At 39.2% G+C, this 19,148-nt stretch overlaps 1 protein-coding gene across 1 annotated transcript in view; it reads left to right on the forward strand.

Annotated features, from left to right (window-relative positions):
- Positions 1-19,148, forward strand: part of dnaaf5 (dynein, axonemal, assembly factor 5) — a 36,407-nt gene that overhangs the window by 13,055 nt on the left and 4,204 nt on the right. The window contains exons 5-10 of the mRNA XM_015391205.1: positions 267-499; positions 764-988; positions 7,799-7,942; positions 9,525-9,690; positions 12,774-12,921; positions 17,637-17,787. Coding sequence (XP_015246691.1) covers positions 267-499; positions 764-988; positions 7,799-7,942; positions 9,525-9,690; positions 12,774-12,921; positions 17,637-17,787 — 1,067 coding nt within the window. The remainder of the gene's footprint in view (positions 1-266; positions 500-763; positions 989-7,798; positions 7,943-9,524; positions 9,691-12,773; positions 12,922-17,636; positions 17,788-19,148) is intronic.

Below are 19,148 nucleotides of genomic sequence, written 5' to 3' on the forward strand. Positions count from 1 at the left end.
ATATATTAGTGAATTAATTGAAGTATAAAAACACATATATTTTAGTTATTTTAAATGTGAATTTTCTTTCTGTTTAAAGCTTATAATAACAGGATTAACAACTAGAATAATAAATCAGAACATTAAATTTTTTTTATAAAAATTTCAGGTTGGGCTGAATAAAATGGTGTTTTTTTATTCCTGGTTAAAGGTTGTTCTCTTGTAAAATAACTTTTAATGAAAAATTGGTTTCATTAGAAAAAAAATCTTCCTTTTTCTCTCTCCAGTGGATCGTCCAGGTCTGGGATGCAGAGAACTGGTGGTTAGAAACCTTAGCAGACTGGTACCAGCCATCGCCCACGATGTGACCGACTGGCTGGTACCGACCCGGGTCCGGACGTCCCAGCTGCTCTCGGTGCTGCTGCTGCACGCCGAGGACCACACCACGCAGCACCTGCAGCCTTTGCTGGCCGTGCTCTACCGGGCCTGTAGCGACACAGAGAGGGACGTGGTGAACAACGTAAGTCCCAGAGAACCTTTAATCAGACGGGAAGGATGTGCCGCATCCGTGGAGTCAGCAGTTTCACATTCATTTAAGTTCATCAGCTGTTGTCAGTTTGGAGCGGGACGAGCAGGGTTCATGGATCTAGGATGCACCTGTTTATAATAATGGATTGTCAAGATCTTTGATGTTTGCTGGATTAAAAAAAGGACTTCCTTTTCTCATTCCTCCTGATGTCTCCTATTTTTTTCTGTCTCTCTTCCCGTCTGTGCTCACCAACAGTGCCTGGCAGCTGCTAAACTGATTGGGACGTTTGTCCCCCCACCTGTCTTCCTGAAGCTGATGCTTGAACATGTGATGACCCCAAACTCTCCCTCCTACCCCTGGACCCCCCTCATGGTTCTGGCTGCCGTCCTGGGAGGCGGCTCCAAGCCTCTCCTAAATCCACATCTCCAGCAGATCGCAGACACCCTGGTGCAGCCCGAGGTTTGCCAGGAATACCAGCAGGTCAGCGCAGAATAACATGTGTCTCAATGTTTACCAGTTTTAGCTACCAGACCTTTTACGAGTAATCTGGGCCGTTGGAACCTGTTACAGTCACATCCAAAAATTAAAAATGGGTAATTTTTTAATTCTGAAAAACAGACTTTCATTAGTGTGTTCATTTTAGTATTAACTAGAGCAGTCAATGGTAACAAAATGTCAATTAATAAACCTAAAATGTCCACTTAGATTATTGCAAACTGCTCAGAATGAACAAAATGACAATCGGTAAGACTAAAGCCAGTCATGAACTGGAATATACACCAGTGTCTCTGATCAATGCAAGGCTAAGATTAGCATCAGTACCACCTTAACTCTAAAGCCTAAGGCTCCCTGGAACAAGAGATGTTTGATAACATTTGGAAGAAGCAAGTTTCAGGGAGTCAACCTTTAAATTGCAAAAAAAAAACAAAAAAACAAAAAAAGGCCTTAATCTGGACTGCATTACTGAAATCCCAGAAGACTGCTTTGGTCTGATGCTTTGCTTTCTTGCTAAGGATCACCTTATATTGTTTATCTTTTAGTTTGGGTCTATTGTAACCAATCGCATCATCACAATATTCAGCAGTAATATCATATTTGCGTGTTTTCCTGATATCTAGCATCTCCCCCAACCCTAAAGCATGGAAGTAGCAACAGCATGCTAAGGGTCGTTTATGCTGCTAGTGATAACAGTGCTTTATAAAACAGAATTCCATGAAGGTCATAATTTTTACCAATCTGATCACAAGCAAGATGGCGGAAAGTTTCTCAGATGTTCTGAAAGGACGATGAAACCATTTAGAAGTTTGTTCCGGGAAACCAGACCGTTTTAATCAGCTTTACCAGTTCGGATCAGACGGTTAGAACCGATCTATTATGTCAGAACCTGCTTCAGTTACTCCAAACTTGAACAAAGCTGTTATTGATGGTTTCTGTATTCATTTGATCCATTCGATTAGAGAAAACATATTTGTGCGTCTTATTATTGTTTTGAAATAAACAAGGTTGTGTCTTATAAATTAATTTTATTCTGATAAAAGAACAGATTAAAAGCCTAATATTTAGATGATATTTTTGCTAGTGATGGACGGAATTAAATGGAGCTTTGTCTCCCAGCATCAAACTGTGCATTAGCTCTTTCTCATCTCTGACATTTTTAAGCCTTCAGTTGTCGCTGGATGGACAGACATGTTAAAATGTTGTCTTTGATAAGTTGGATAACATTAGAGGCTCTAAAAGGATCTTTAGACAATCCAAGAACAGCAGTTGGTTCATCGGGTTTGCTTTGGAGTTGTCCTTAAAAAAATGCCAACTCTGGTAAAATGCTTGCCAGCTCATGTGATATTTTTCATGTCTAATATTTCAGGTCTTTGATCAGACCGTTGCTGTTCTCACGCATGTCTATCATCTGCAAATGCAGGGTCTTGCTTTTTTTTAAAAACTCCTCCAACAAAACCCCCCACTCCTCCTCCTCAGGCTAGGCTTTAAAACCGTCCCCTGTGAGATCATGACGGCAAAAATCTGCTTATTTGACGTGACCCCCGTAGTGGCCGACCTGACCCCCACAGGGCAGACGAGGCGGCACACGGCAGCCTTATAGCTGCAGTTCAGCTGTGGCAGAAAGTTTTAAAGCCTTACACGGTCAAGGCCGGTGATAAACGAGGAGGGGAAATCGACCTCCGATCCACCCCCATCGCTGCCCGGCGGGGGTCGAGCGCAGGGAGAATTAACAGGACGGCAGAGTCACGCGCTGCCACACAGATGTGACCAGACCTCTGCTTCCTCTTCGTCTCCTTCTCCATCTATCTTTCTCTGTCGCTGTTTTTGTTTTAAAGCACAAAGCGAAGTGAGCGCTGTCCCTGAAGAGGTCTGAGTTTAGATAAACCACCTGCGACATTCCTTTCATAGCAGGCATTGTTCAGACCTTTATCTGTAAATAAGAACTTTCTAGACAGATGGACATTATGTTTTTGCCTTTTATTTGTCTTTAGAGTGCAGATATCCTCAGACTGATTTATATTTTATTACATTTATTCACCAACAGGCACAACATGACAACTCTAATTTTGGAGACTCCACTTTTTATTTTGTTTTTGATTGCTAAGATATAAAAAGTGTTTGGATTTAACCTGATAGAATTACGTGCCACTTGAAACAGCAGGCAAAGAGAAAGTACAGTGACACGATGTTTGACTTGGATGGAAACGAATGTCTGTTTAGAAATCAGACATAAATAACCTTCAAAGTGAGCAGAGGTAGCGGGAGCCTCGAGGTCCGGCTGGGAGCTGAGGCCAAAAAAAAAGAAAAAAGCTAATATACAAGGTGTCTGCTCGGAGTCAGCTCTTTCAACTCTGTTTTCTTCTCTGTATTTCTGGTAAGAGGAAGAGACGGCGTACAAAAATAGACGGCAGGATGCGCAGCGGGAATTAAAAATATCGGTCATAAATTGAGGGCAAAGAACGGCAACCTCCAAATTTACAGCATGTGCAGCATCTGTTTTTTACAAATCATTAGAGCTCAGCTTTTGAGCGTTGTTCTACTGAGCAATGGGGTTTGGAGGTTGAATGAATGCCTCTTTTTCCAAATTTTTTCACGTTACAATCACAAACTTCAATGCATTTTACCCGGATACTAGATGACAAAAACAGAATAAAGTTTAAATCGATTGTTTTTACAATTTCATACCAAAAAAAAAAGTGTTTTGGATGCATATCCATAAATAAAATCCTGCGATTTTCTACTTCTTAAAGAATTAGTAAATGGGAAGAAATTAAAATAACTGGCTTGTATTTAGGGGCATCACTGTACAGGGGAGCTAAGTATATACTTTTATGGATTTTCTTTATATAAAAATGTTTTAAAGCAATTATTTTCCTTTTAACTGAATCCATCTCTCTGCATCTGTCAGGTCTGATAGGAAAACCCTCACCACAGCATGATGCTGCCATCACCATACACTGTGAGAGTGTGATGCTAAGCCCAAGCTGTTATCAGTATAAAAAAACTTTTCTATTTTTATTATTATTATTTTATTTTTATGTTAAAATAAGAATGGGATTTCCAAAATTATTACTCTTTGGCTTAATAGTAGATGGAAATCATTATTAGCATTAAACAATTAAACCCTCTTAACCCTTTATAGGGCACTCAGTATAAGACTTTAAATTTCAAATTTTCAAGCAAAGAGTGCACTGAAAAAAAAGTGAAATCCAAGTGCGTCATTTTTTCTTAAAATAAGTGCATTTTTTCTTGAATTGAGCAGGTAAGTGAGACACACTGCAAATGGAATAAGAAAATTTACAATTAAAATAAGGAAAAAAATGCAGTCTCCTATTTCAAGTGCATAATATCAAATAATCAGATTTTATGGATAAAAATGCTCCTTCCACTGGGAGATTTTCTTATTTACCTACTCAAATTAAGGGTAAAGACAGTTATTTTAAGACATTTTCACCAATTTTTAGATACATAAAAAATATATGGATATTTTTATGGCAAAAATTAATGTCAATGTAACAACAAGAAATGCCAACTTGCTCGAATATATAAAGAAAAATAACAAAAGTGGGGGGCTCCATTTCTAAGGGGTATGCAAGATATCAAAAACGGTAACTTGCCCTATAAAGGGTTAAAAACGTCACGCTAATGTTTAACTCCCCCTTTGCAGATTTAAGTCACAGGTCCGACTTTGCAATTATAAAGCAATTTTAGATTTAGTCCACTTTATATATCCCACCGGGGGCAATTCGTTTGAGCAGCACAGGCGACAAATTTAAAGTTTCACATTTTTTACAAAATTTTATTTTGGGTATTAGAGTACAGGAGGCTTAATACAAATGCACATTTATGCTTTTGTTAGAACCATGCCAGTTCAGCTGTTTTTTTTTTTTATACCTATTCACCCGTCTGTGTTTCTCCATCTTTCACATAATATCAAACACACTGACTAGATTTTAACATAACAAAATGGAGGAAGGTTCAAGCTGTATATTTAATAAATCAATAAACATCCGGTACTTTTAACTGAATATTTGTAATTGAAGAATTTGTTATCCCACTGCAGGGAGCCGTCTGCTTTGTCAAAAATCTAAATTTTCCCCCAAAAATAAATTATTTTATGGGAAAAACTTGTTTCCACCATAAGCACACCTTCTGTTGTTATCATTACCAGCTGGATGCTGTTCACACTGAGCACCAAAAAGGAGATATCCAACTGCAAGAGGGTCTAGGCACACTCACATACACTCCTGGTGTTTGTTTCCCTGTTTCCATAGCAGTATCACTGGCAGCATGGGGTTAACTCCCCGCTGGATGGAAATTCATCGCCTGCTAAGGCTCCTTGAAGAAGAATTGCCTCCATGTAAGCGATGTACTATACAGTGGTGGACAGATGCGCCACATGGTGTAATGAGTCCCCTGGAGCATGCCTATTACAATATAACCAGGTGTATATCACCTGCCTCCAGGTGTTCAACTAGTTATTACACCGCAGCAGTTTTTCCGCTCTCGGTTTTTCTTACCCCTGTCCAACCCCAGTCAGGGTTTTCTGCACACGTATAACCTGCGTGTTTTTATGTAAACCTTGTTTTAAGTGTTCATTCCAATTGATTATGTTTTTTCACATTAAACTTATCTGTTTTGAATGGAATGTTTTTAAATGAAGTGCGAAGTTTTTTTTATTATAGGTAAAAAAAAAGGCTAAACCATTAATGACCACATTTTTTTCAGTAATAGCTGCTGCAAGGCTTTGGGCGATATTTCTACTAGCTCTGCACAAATAGTCTTAAACCATCTTTGTTTAGGAAAGGTGTCTGTAAGCATCAATTAGCAGGGTTTGTTACAGATTATGAATTATATCTATGCACCCAGGGTTTGATTGGACCTTTCTAGTGTTACCTGTATTTAGGGCCATCCTTTAAGGAAAGTTCTCCACAACACAATGCTTCCACCCCTGTGTTTTATGGTAGGGAAGGTGGGTGCAGGGAGTCAGGTAATCCCCACATATGGCGTTTTGAATTTAAACCACTGTTTCATCAAATCTCCTTATGGTTCTTTATCTCCTAAAAGGTTTGTTAAAAACTGCAAACAAAACTTTTTCTTTTTCTACCATTTTTTCCATGAAAGCCAGATTTGTAGAATGCATGCACAGTCAATAGATCTTCCCACCTGTTTAAGATCTCTGCAGCTCCTCTAGAGTTTCCATTGCCTACTAAAGATGTATATTTATCTAAATAATCATGAAATATTTTTTTTTTCTTTTTTTCTTCCAGCTCTCATTGATGCACTACTTTGTGTTGGTTTATCACATAAAGTTTGCAATAAAGTGAATGAGGCTTTTGGTTAAATGGTAACAACAACAAAAACAAACAACATTAAAAAAGGTATGACTTTTTCATGGTACTGGATGTGTCAGCGGTTGTTTTTCAGCAGCTTTCCGTTTGTTCCCTTTTTAAGCTGGTGAAAAGCTGATTCATACCCTAGGATTCCCCAATCTGACTCATAAAACACTTCGGAAAGTATTTGCTTTTAATCGATGATCTAAATTCTCACCCGGAGGGCAGAATACGTCGGAGCCCTCTCGCACACAATAAAAACTATATTTCCTTATTCTAAAACTCGCATGGACCTTCACTGACGATCAGTTCTCTCCCCCTTGAAGCCCCAAATGACAGGCCATGTAAAAACAGGAAAAGAGGTCTTGATCCCAGTGATGGCATGGAAATTAGCCTGAGCTGCAGCTCTTTGTCTAAACATGACCTCATCGCAATGCAGTGGACAAGTGATGGCAATCACACATTCTCAGACTCTGCTATTTTTACAGGAGGGAGGCGGAGGGCTGCTGTTTGTCTAATTGATCGTGTGTTTTTTTGGAAAGCTGGTAAAATATAATCTATACCAAAGCCAGAAAGGGGTTTACAACTTTGCAGACCAGGAAAATAAACTCTCCATGTAAAGATATTTGGAAGGATGCTGCCAGTTCTTAATGGAAACTGCCCAATTAAAACTTACAGGGATCAAAAACAAGCCGAGGCATTATATTGGGAAACTTGGTCAAAAATTTGAACTTTGAAGAGAGGCTTAGGTACTAACGCAGCACAGCAGAAACTAGAATAACCGGTACAAAAAGAGAATCATGCATAACAATAAAATAAAAAAAAAATAAGCACATTACAAATGAAATAAGAAGCCTTTAGCATGAGTTTATGGAAAATCCTTAAATAGCATCTGCTGCATAACTTCGTTGGGTTGTCAATGTTTTAACAAACTTTAAGCATCTCATTATATTCAATAATTGAAATGTTGATTTTATTAGAAAATATAATAAAATGGTAAAGCTAATTTTACGATTTCATTAGCCATACATTTATGTATTTAAAGTAATTTTTCCTTACTGCCAAACAGAAACTCAGTTCAGTAATTTAGATCAAATAGAAAGTAAAAGTCAATATAGAAAAATGAAATAAATTCATTTTAGATTAACAAGATTCTGATCCTTGTTGCTTGTGCACTTTTACTAACGTTCTCCTTCCACTCAATTTTCCATTAATTTGCAGGAATACAACACCTTGCTTCTTTAGTTTATATGACTTATCCTCCTTGTAAAGGGTGTGGTGAACCGTCTTGTGCACAAAAGCTGAAGAAATCAACAGATCTAAAGGCTTAGCATACATCCCTCAGTATGAAACCAACTAGTATAATATATGTCATCTAGATGTACCTTTAAAAATCAACAGGTCTCTGAAACCTCAAGGTACAGTTCTTCTGAATTGCTTGTATCTTTTTCTGTTTCAGGTCATGTACTTGGAGCAGCTGCTGGCTTGCGTGGATGTGCTGCTCTATCAGTGTGAGGCCGACTGTGGCCTAATTAGCCTGCAGCTGCTGCAGGTTCTGGTCACCATCCAGAGCCTGTCCAATGATCCACAGCTCAGTGCAAAGGTGAGAAAATGCAGCTAACTAAAGATACAGCATTAGAACTTATATTATTCCTACTTACAAGGTAGAAAAAGTACCGCATTAGAACTAAAATTTTCCTCTAAAGATGCTCCTTTCTCTCATTTTTTCCCCACTTTTTATTAGAAAGGTAAGTTGGTTTTATGTAGCGAGAGCTATTCAAGGAATGTAAGCATTTGTACAGTTTCAAAGTGAGCACCACCAACTGTATAATTACCCACTCAGCTAGGGAGGCTGAAATTGCACCTTTGGAGTGGGACTTTAAAACCAGTCTTGGGTGAAAGGAGGCGGATGAAGTGTGCAGAAAGAAATGAGACTGACAGGAATAGAGGGAAAACAGATGGGGAGAGATGAGTGGTATTTCTCAGCAGGTTTGTGTCATCTGTTGAGCCCAGTTTGCTTTCATAACTTGGTTTATGAAACCCAAGTCATTGCTAGGTATTAAGGGTTTGTCAAGTGGTCAGTCACCAAACCCAAGGGGCCCAACAGGAGCTGCGAAAAGTGAAGCCACTGGTGTCTGAGGGCAACATGTCGTCCAGCTGCTTGTCGCCGATGTAGGCTAATGACAGGGGAGGGAAGTGGGAAGAAGCTGGCACAGATGCAGAGCAGACACCGCACCGGCCACCAGCGTGACTGTGTGTTTACGTCTGTCTGTATGTTCACACAGAGAAGAACATTATTAAAGATGAGATGGGAAGGAATGGATTAGGAAACAGAGGGAGGGTGAGAATTGGCCTTGGGCATTCCTGGACCCAGAGGAAAAGCAGGACTTGTTTTTCCCAGAAATGGGTTGATGTCTTTCCCATCAGCGGACAGCTCAGGGTTGTCCAGCTTTCTGCAGAGGAGGTTAGACAGTGACTCAGACGGCCTTACTGTCGCTCTCCATCCCAGAGGAACAACAAAGAGAACGACGAAATGCTCTAAAGGTCAGTTCCTCCTGCCCTGAACATGAGCTGGTTTTTGGTCTCTAGGGGCGGGGCCAGCGTATGCATTGCGCAATATTAACAGCAGTAGCGGTTGTAAATGTTGTGTTGGCAAGTATTTTATTATTGGTATCTTACCTAATGATGGCATACACATTGCTATAAATGTGTTGATGAATTCTAACAAGATGTAATTCACAAGGCTGATGCATTCTGGGTCTAACTTGGCAACTAATCCTTTATTTTGGTGCAGTGTGGGATCCACCAAGCAGCTGTAGCCAGGAATTTCTCTAGAGGTTTCTTTGTGTTGCCATGCCATTTCTTTCTCTCGGTTTACTGCTTAATATAATCTGAATGTTTCCTCGTACAGTTCTTGTATTTTTGCAAACTCCCATTGGTTTGAATGGTTTGCTGTGTTAGACCAGGTCTGTATGGTGTATGCATGTTTGTTCCTTCCATGAGTTTATTGATGATCCAAGGAAATTCAGACTTTCAAAATCAATAGATTATGGTCAATAATTGTTGACCTTAGAGTTGTGTTTTCTTTTGTTTTATTCTTTACCAAATAATTGGTGTTTTTAGGAGTGGTATGCATCTTTGAAACTAATTGTTTTCCTCTTTGTTCTGTTATTTGTTTGTCACAGGCGTTGGAGAGTGTACATCTTTTGAGTAAAGTGCAGGGCTTGGACTCCATCGAACTCTATAGGCAGCACATGGGCCAGCTGCTGGACTGGTTGTCTGCCTCAGTCAACACCTGGTCCAGCTATTCCCCTCAGAGACTCCAACTACATATCATTCTCATGCAATCAGGTGAGATATTACCAGACAAGAGAACAGAAGTTACACTTAAAAAAATACAGTTGGAGACTTGGAGAATTTCTTCATTTTAAATTCAAGTAATTTAGTCATATTATCATTTTGAAATGAGAAAAAGTCCATCATATTTGTGAAGTGAAAATGATATAAACTTTTAAAATAAGATGCCATGTGTCTGTATTCAACCCCTTCTTGACAATTAATAATATTAAATTATCATGTGACTAGGGTTTCTTTTTTTTTTTTTTTTGCATTCAGTTACATCCATTTTCTTATCAATTCTGACCAGTTTTCCTGACCATTCTTAAAGAAAAACATCCCCACAGCATGATTCTGCCACTACCATGTCTCCAAATGAGGATGCTGTATTTGGGGTGACGGTTTCTAGGTGTGTTTTTGTTGAAGGCCAAAACATTGTAATTTGGGTTTCCTTTAGAAAGGTTTGTAGGTGTGCTAATATGGTTGATTGAACACAATTTCACTGCACACTTTTAGATCATATTTTAGGTACCGGTACTTTAGATAACATTCAGATAAAAGTCAGAACCAGGTGGAAAATGTTCCACTATGTTTATGATAAAAATCTTGTGGCGCTGTGAGCCGTAGCTGTAATATGTTATTCTATTTCAGTTATTTTTTCGGAAGCCATTCTTCCTGAAATGTTTTTAGAAACCTTTTACTTTCCATATCCTAATTGTTGTATGGTTTTAATCAGGTTTCATTAAATTGAACCCAGAACCCATTGAATGTCTTGTTATTCATAGATTTAAAAAGATCAGCTTATTTTCTTAATTAAGTTGTAGGTTTTCGGATCAAGTATCAACCTTAGGTATCATTATAATTTTTTCCTTTCTTTTTTTTGCTATTTTTCTTCGCATAATTGAGCTTGACTGAGTATCAGTTTGTCCTTTTTGATCAAAGTTATTTATTTACATAAAAAAATGTTGTCTTCATTTTAGTCCTTTATGGTTTAGTTAATCATGAAAAGCTTATCTGTTTATCCTTTTAAGGTGTGTTTTTTATCCACTGTTAGACCTAAGTCTAAATTGGTCATTTCTGCATTTGTTTTTAAAGTCTAAAAGTCTAAATCATATTTTGTTTTCCTGAAAGAACCTATCTAATTTCATCAGTTTCTAAGCTTTATTTTGAAGATTAAAATTTGTGGGCATAAATACGATTCTTGTTGTGATAAATCCCAATTGGCATCATACGTTTTAGAAATGTTTTTACCCCTCAGGCCCGTGGCTCATGCAAAGCTCTGTTCTCGCCTTGCAAAGTTGCATACTGGGATAAGCTCAATATCAATTCATTTCAGTTCAGGAGACCATTTGAATTAATTTTACGGACAACATGTACTACAATAATTAATTGAACAACAGCAGTCATTCATTACACTGATTGGACTGGGCACTAGCCAAATAAAAGTTCTATCATTTTAAGTATATAACATTTTTTAGACTGAATTTATACCTTTTAAAGGTTAGAAATGACATTAAGTTAATTAGGATATTATTCAAGGAGTTGGAGTGGAAAGATTTTACTGTGTCATGTTCTCAGTCCTTTGTTTCCAACCGATGGCTGACTGTCTTTCAGGTTGTAAAACAGCCTTTTCCTTACTTCGTATTTTCCTGTACCAGCAGTTACTCGTGCAAAAGTCCCTCAAACATCTCTGTTTAATTACCGTCACCTTTAGTTAACTCATTCCTCTAAATTAGCAGGGTGTCCTGTCGTGTTTCTTCCCTTTTGTCCTTTGATCCCTTTATGAAGCTGGTTCACATCCTCAGGTGGTGTCAGGATTTCCCCAATCTCACCGCTCAGCCCAAACAGGCCACTGGCACTTATCGCCGACTATAAACACTCTGGTCACTATATATAGCTGTGTAAGCACGTCCCTGGACTGCTGTTAGATAAGTGTGTGGCCATGAGTGGACCTGGAAATACTTTCAGTTTGAGTTACTTTTCCTGTAAAAGGTGTTTGTTTTAGAAAAACACTAAACGGTCATTTCCTCGTCACACTTTGTCACTGTCTCACCGGTCTGCTGAAGACGGATTAGTGTTTCTAAATAGTGGTGGAATGGGTTTTAGTCTATGTGTCATTTGGTCACTTATTCATGTAGAAAATAAATAAAAAATGGTTGAGTTATACTGGTTATATTTTCTGTGAGATTTACTGTGATTGAGTTGACTCGTCTCACTGACTCATAATTCACAGGGACATTTGTTGTGTTTTTCCTCCATTTGAACATGAACAGCAGTAAAGGATGGTTAGAGAATTAGTCATTTAGAAAGAAACATAATATGACTTTTGACAAAGTGTTAGAAAATACACTTTGTGTGAGAAAATGTTGGGTTTAGTGTGATTAAGTGATGCAAGGATGTTATGCAGCTTGTTAACAGATTACTTTCATCAGTTATGGGGGAAAATTCATAAAAAATAATCAACTGTATTGAATTAATTTCACTTTAAAGGTATAAAAGAGGATTTTTCTCAGAAACTAAGTGTCCAGATGAATCGATCCATACATTATCTGACAAACTTGTCCCGATTGGGTTTCGAGGGGTGCTGGTGCCTATCTCCTATCTCCTGGTGCCTATCTCCAATGGGCGAGAGGCGAGGTACACCCTAGACAGGTCGCCAGTCCATCGCAGGGCAACACAGAGACACACAGGACATACAACCATTCACGCACACACTCACACCTAAGGGGACTGTAGAGAAGCCAATTTGAAGTGTTCCTGCTGATGAAATATCTGTAATGATGTTAATGTATTTAAAAGTGGATTAAAATGACTGAGATCTCTGTGTAATTCTGACATTGAATGTGTGAGGGAAGCCTATGAGTCTTTGGTGTCATTGCCTGATTGTGCTGCTGCATAAAGTCCAGGGAAGGGGAAATGGAATGTTGAATATTAGGGCTGGATGAGCTCAGATGTTTCATTTATTTTCTTCAAGTAAACTGTTACTTTTTCTAGGTTTTCATTAGAGCATTTTTCTCTTTGACCAAAATACAGAAGTCTGAAGACAGAGTTGGAAAAAATATCACCCACTACTTTCCGTCTACATTTCTGTGTTATAGGTCCAGTTCCTGGGGAGTTTTTGAACCAGCTGATGCCTCTTCTTCATAGCTGCCTTCAGCCAAACAGAGACACTGAAATGAGGATGAGTGTTTTCACAATGCTCGCCAAACTGCTGCTGGACGCAAAAAACACACTGGACTCCCAGGGGTGAGAGAGACGTTTCACAGGCAATAACTTCACCTGCCTCAGCCAACTGTGTGACCCTCTCTGGTTATTTAGGGTGATTCTAATTATTTCAGCAGCTTATCATTTATCCTGATCAACTTTGGCCTTTTTAGTAATTTTTTTTTTTGTGATATGTAAGGTCTTTATTAGAGAATATAAGTGAACAAACAGCATCATGGCGACCCAGGAGAACAGCAGACATATGAGGGCGACGGTTTTTGGTGAAGAAGAGTTGATTATAAAATAATATCTCAAGCTTTTAAGATCTCACAAAGCTCTAGTTAATATGTTAATTGAAAATCGAAGAATAAAAAACCTATGAACCCTATAAAGACATGACTGTCCACTTAAACTAACCAATGGGTAACTCTGGAGGTACAGCAATGATCCACTGCTCAGGTGGGATCATGATCTTCCCACAGCCAGAGCTGCAGAGCATAGTTTAGTCAAAATGTATTTTCTTGTTAAAATGGCCTAGTCAAAGTCCAGACCTAAAGCTGCTTAAGACTCTGAGGGAATTTCCATCCCTTGATATTAAAAACCGATAGACAGCAACACTGATTTTATTAGTATTTTCAAAAGCCGTACCTCCCTATTCTTTCCTATTGATTACACACTATGTTCTTTGTTTTAATCAAATAAAGTCCCAGCAAAATACAAAGCTGGATAGAGAGTGAAGGGTTGCATGCGTTTAGAAGTCAGTCTTCTCAGCACTTATTTAGATGAATAACAGCGATTTAATGGTTATTGACGTATTTGGGAGCTGGTTCAGCAGGATTCCCCCTGCCCTCCTTTCTACTCTGAGTCTCCAGCTGAGCGGCAGCCAGCTTGGACGTGGAGCCGCATGCTGAAAGAATGCTTTAAACATGGGGGCCCTCTTTGGGCCCCGGCACTCATAACAGCTGCTCCTGTCCATCCAAAGGACAATCAGTGCAGTGTGTGGCAAACCCCTAAAGCTTCAGCCAAAAATGTTTGTTTCTGCTGGTTAAAAGTGTTATATTAGAAGCACAATGAAACATAGCGAGAGGAATCCAAGAAGAGAGAATATCATTATCACTTCAGCAACAAAAGGACCTAAAAACCCGCCAAAAAAGAAAAATTCCTCCTTCTTTTGATTTTCTTTTAATGTAAAACAAAAGAGGTCTGTGTCCTTTGTGCTTTCCCTGCTTAGCCACCTGCACTGTTAACAGGGATCTCGCCCATTCCTCAGATATACCTCTGCTAATCACATAACCACCAAGGATCAGAAACTCATGTTATACCTTCCAAAGAGGTTTTAAGCAAATGCATAAGTCAGTGTTCAGAGGTGTGTGGCCTGTCATAACATCTCCATTCATTCTCAGCCCTCCATTCAGGGTTTACGATTCGATCTTTGTTGAGCGGATTGCTGGGCCACACGTGCGCCGCATATCATCAAGAGCACAATAATAGTCATAGAGAAAACTTTGGCTCTTTGTTTTGCTCCCAAAATGACATAATGACACCTCTGCATAGAAGGACCTGAAAGCAAAAGTTATGGAACGTCCTTTCATCCGCACGCTCTCGTAATGTTGTTTTTCATGTGGGTCATGATCAAAAAGACGAATGTGAAAGTTAAGTACAAGAAACGAAAGTTTATACCCTTTTTCCCCCCCTGGATGTGGCAAACCAAAATAAGTGAAGAGAAGAGAGTGTACTTTCAGGCTTGAAAGACAACTAAATGAAGCTTCTTTAATTTCAAGCTTGGGGATTCACCACAAGAAAGAAAGGTATATTTCAAACATGGATTTCTTCATGAAACACGAGATAACAAAGCAGTTCAAATTGTGCATTTATCTATAATGACTATAATCTGTAACATCCAAGAAATTTGCTGAGTATAAAACTCGCCCTCATCAGCTTGAAGAGGAAAAAACCTTAAAGGTTACAGCTACCTTTCTTCAAAATTAGATGTTTTTATCCAGATAACCTGTCAACAATAAATGTTGTCAGGTTTAAAAAATATAAATATCTAATTGCGGTTACGATGCTAAGTTAGGTAGGAAAGATTTCTGCACCAATAGGAATTGTAGGTTAAAGTCACATGAGACGGTGCTCGTGGTCGTTTTTATGCTTAATGCCCCTCCTGATGCAACAGAGATTTGACCCCAGGTCCCCCGTATTTAAGTCAAAGACTTGAACCACTGATTATCTGCAAAGTGCGGTGTGCACATTGGTACTCCGGCTGCAGAAGTTAGAATTTACAGGGGTGTGCAATCCCCAGTAGTTTTTTTATAAAATAAAAATAAAAAGCAGTGATACTAAAACATTCCCCATCTTTGCTGTGCTGGCAGCATCATGGTGGGGGATGTTAGGAAATGGAAGCTATATGGATGGAATCACCTATAAATGACTCTATTTTAAATGAAAGCATATAAATAGTAAAAATTGCCCAGTGAAAGGCCCAAACTACCCACACACCCTGGAACTGAAGCCACAACGTTTAGGGCTCGTAATCTTCCCTAGGAATCGGGACATCCCTCGCTCCATATTTGCGTATGCACGTGCATTTGATACATGCCACCATAACAGATGGACACAAAGCTTTTTTTCCAAAAACATCATTAAACCTGAAATTGTAAATAGGGAATTAAGTTGAGCTCAGTTAACTATCCTTTTCCCTTATCAGGTATGATTAGCTTTTAAAACAGAATAATAAATATGCTAATTACAAAACCATAGGACAGAATTAGGCAGCGCCATGCCATTTTGTTAATCAAAACTTATGATGGAGAAAATATAGTTGTCAAAGGTTGAAGCGCAGAATGATCTTAAGAGGTTTCTGATTGGCTTTTAAAAAAGCTGTTTTAATTTAACCCTAGAAGGACCGTGTCATCTCCTACCTCCAGCGCTGACACCGACCAGCTGATGCCGCTGCTCCGGGGATTTCTGCCCTGCAGACTGCATTGAGATACACCTCCATCAGTTAGCCTGTGTCTCCCAGGCGGGCTTTTCTGTACTGCTGTCCTCCTCTCAACCAGCCATAGCGCCTCTCCTCACTTTCAGTGTGCAGTCTGTCGGGCAAACTTATCCAGTGTTCTGCTGGTCTACATGATGGATGGATGGATGGATGGATGGATGGATGGATGGATGGATGGATGGATGGATGGATGGATGGATGGATGGATGGATGGATGGATGCTTTATTGCAATGAAATTACCTGTTCGAAATAGAAAATGTAATAAAGACACAAAAAGACTGACTAGATACCTTGTCTAAATATTAGTCAAGGTATTTAAAAATTTCTCATAGATTGATCAACGAAATAAGATGATCTTCAAAAGGGATGAGAATTATTGCCATTGACATATTATTTATGTAACATTGAAGAAATTTACCCCTGCATTTAACCCATTCCCTTGGGGAGCAGTGGGCTGCCATTGTGGGGCGCCTGGGGAGCAATCAGGGGTTTAGGCTTTTTACTCAGAGTGGCATTCTGTGGGAGTGGGTCTCAAACTCACAACCTCAAGATCCACGCCCTAACCACTATTTCGTCACTCCCCTTTATTTAAGTCTAATGCATTTAAAAAGATAATGAATTTTTTTTATTTTAAATGTAAATAGATCATTGTATTATATTGGCAAATTGTCTAACCTGCTCAGAACAAGGGGAAATAAACTTATTTCAAGAAAAATTTACTTACAAATATTTATTTTTTTATTTTTTTTTTTATTGTCGTACAGAATGGTGTAATAGGAATCGTTGGAAATCCAAGGCCTTTGCATATTTGGCATATATGCAGTTAGAAAGTCAATTCATGCTCTTCCTCTCCTCAGATAGTGTTTGCAGTTGGAAACATCTTTTTTTTAACCTTTAGTTCCATCTCTGAAAAGCTGCCAACTTCTTGCATGTTGAAGAAACTTGGCTGGTAAAGCTGTGGATCTATTATTGAAGCACAGTCTCCCCCTGCTGGTGGTGGAGTCCCTGCAATGTAGGTTACACTGCAAAAAGTGATGATCTAACCTAACCTTACAAATCGTTCTCATATCTTTTCTTTTTTTATCTACTCAAAAATAAGCATGAGGATATATATTATGATTTTAAGAATTCTTATTCAGTGGAAGTGCCTCACTGCCTTAGAAAATTATTTCATGTATTTTTTAATAGATATTTTTCAAAAAATAGTCATCTGCTCCTTTGTATATCTATCTCATAAGAGAGATAAATTTTTAAAAAAGAGAGATAAATATAAGATTATAAGATTTGATTAGATGGATTCTTTTTGCAGTAGGATTCTCAGTCCAGCTGAAGATCTCAAACATGGAGGAAACGCTGGTTGGGAGACGGAGAGACTGCAGGTGCAGATAGTTTGATGTCAGAGGGTTTAAGCCAGCATGGAAAAGGGAAAGAGAAGGAAACCCAGATGTTTCTCTCTTTCTGTTTTTTCCTACTTTCCCCACCAGTCGGCCTTTTAGAGTGTGGGAAAATAACTGAATGAACTCAGCTATGTAGCAGCAGTACATTCGTGCAACTACCTGCTGCTGGGAGCTTTTACACACATACAGGACTTTGATTAAATTTTTCAGGATCTTGGCTGACTTTGCATATTCAAATATGATTTTCTTTTTTTTCATAGCCTCAAGTCTTTTGCAGCTTCCCTGTTTTTAACGTATTGCTTCATTGAGCTACTTTGTGTTGTCCTGTCACAAAAACAAAACAAATGTTTTCTTACCCCAGGCATTTCTGTGATGAGGCGGAGAGGTTTCTGAGTGACGTTCTGCTCCCTAACCTGGTGTGGCACGCGGGCCGCACTGCTGCAGCCGTCAGAACCTCGGCCCTCAGCTGCCTGCTGGCCTTGCTGCATGGAGGAGCCATTACACCTGGACAGGTGGGCAGACACTGCAGGAGAGACATATCTTAATCCATAATGTTAATACCAGACATGTTGGAGAAACATCAGTTGCGGGATCTTTCCTTGGCAATCTTAAACGATTTTTACTAATGCTGATGTAATGAAAGATGCTTTCTGTAAATCCCTCAGATGTTTTGCTGAATCTGTTTTTCATCAGTGCAAGGCATCCTACATGAGCAGGAAAATTTACTATCCAAACATCTATCCCTCTTGGCTCAGGCAGTTGGCCACAGCAGGTAGCAGGTGTATGAGGGGGCAAGCGAGTTCACATACCTGTCCCAAAGGAACAATGGCGACTCTGTTCTGAGCTTTGGTCAACCATAGGAACTATCGCCAGAACTTGGCCTCACACCTGCCTGCCGGATTAGGTGCTGGGTTACACTATGAAGTCTCGCACGAACACATGTACATCTGGCTGCACTCGCTCCTTCTTCTGCATTCTGACTCATCAGTCCAAACTTTTAGTGACACCTTCACTGTAAGTTGGTGCAAAGACCCGGGGGACAATGAGAGCATGGCCGTAGGTGTATTTTATCCAACCTCTGCTATCGAGTGTCACCTGAATGTCCTCACGAGATTAGTAAGCTTAAAGAGTGGAGATTAAAGTAAGGCTGGATCATTTTAAACCGGATCCTAGAGCTGAGGTAAATAACACGTCCTTAGAGATGTAAGCACGGAGCTGTGTGGGTGTTTCTACAGGTGAATCAAGCTGCTTTTCTTTTAGCAGAACATTGTTTCCTCTGTTACTCCCTGTGAAAACACTTTACAGCTCCACTTACGCTTTAATACTCTCAGGTTTTCACTGATGTAATGGCAGATCAAACATCTGTCAACTTTTCCTCCTCTTGTCTCCACCGTGGCTGGTTTTTTATACTTTAGCCTGCCTGGTTTCGATAGCAAACACACAAGGTGACAGAGGTTTAAGTAATCACCTCTCAGCTGTTGGCTGGTTTCACACAGCCTCACCTTGTTTGTCCATTACTTCTGTTTCTCACTAAGAGGGAGATTAAAACGGTGACTGGACGGCTGTTTCTGCTCCTTTCTGTGATTTCAGCAGTTTGGCCTCCCTGGAAAATAAAAATAAGACTATGCAAAAAATATTATTTGTAGAATTTTTGTAGAACATATTTGTATAAAGTTTCTCCATTCTTTATTTCTTTTGTTCCTTCATCGCCTCTCCTTTCCTTTCTCTCCCCCTCTCTCCTTCCCCTTCTTTTTTTTATTTCTTTTTTTCCATCCATCTATCTTTCTGTCCTTTCTTTCTTACTATCCATCCTTCTTTCTATCCTTCTTTTTTTGTTACTATCCATCTTTCTATCAATCTTTCTTTCTGTCCA

Source organism: Cyprinodon variegatus, unplaced genomic scaffold, assembly GCF_000732505.1.
Source record: "Cyprinodon variegatus isolate N-32 unplaced genomic scaffold, C_variegatus-1.0 Scaffold529, whole genome shotgun sequence".
NCBI classification, from domain to species: Eukaryota; Metazoa; Chordata; class Actinopteri; order Cyprinodontiformes; family Cyprinodontidae; genus Cyprinodon; species Cyprinodon variegatus.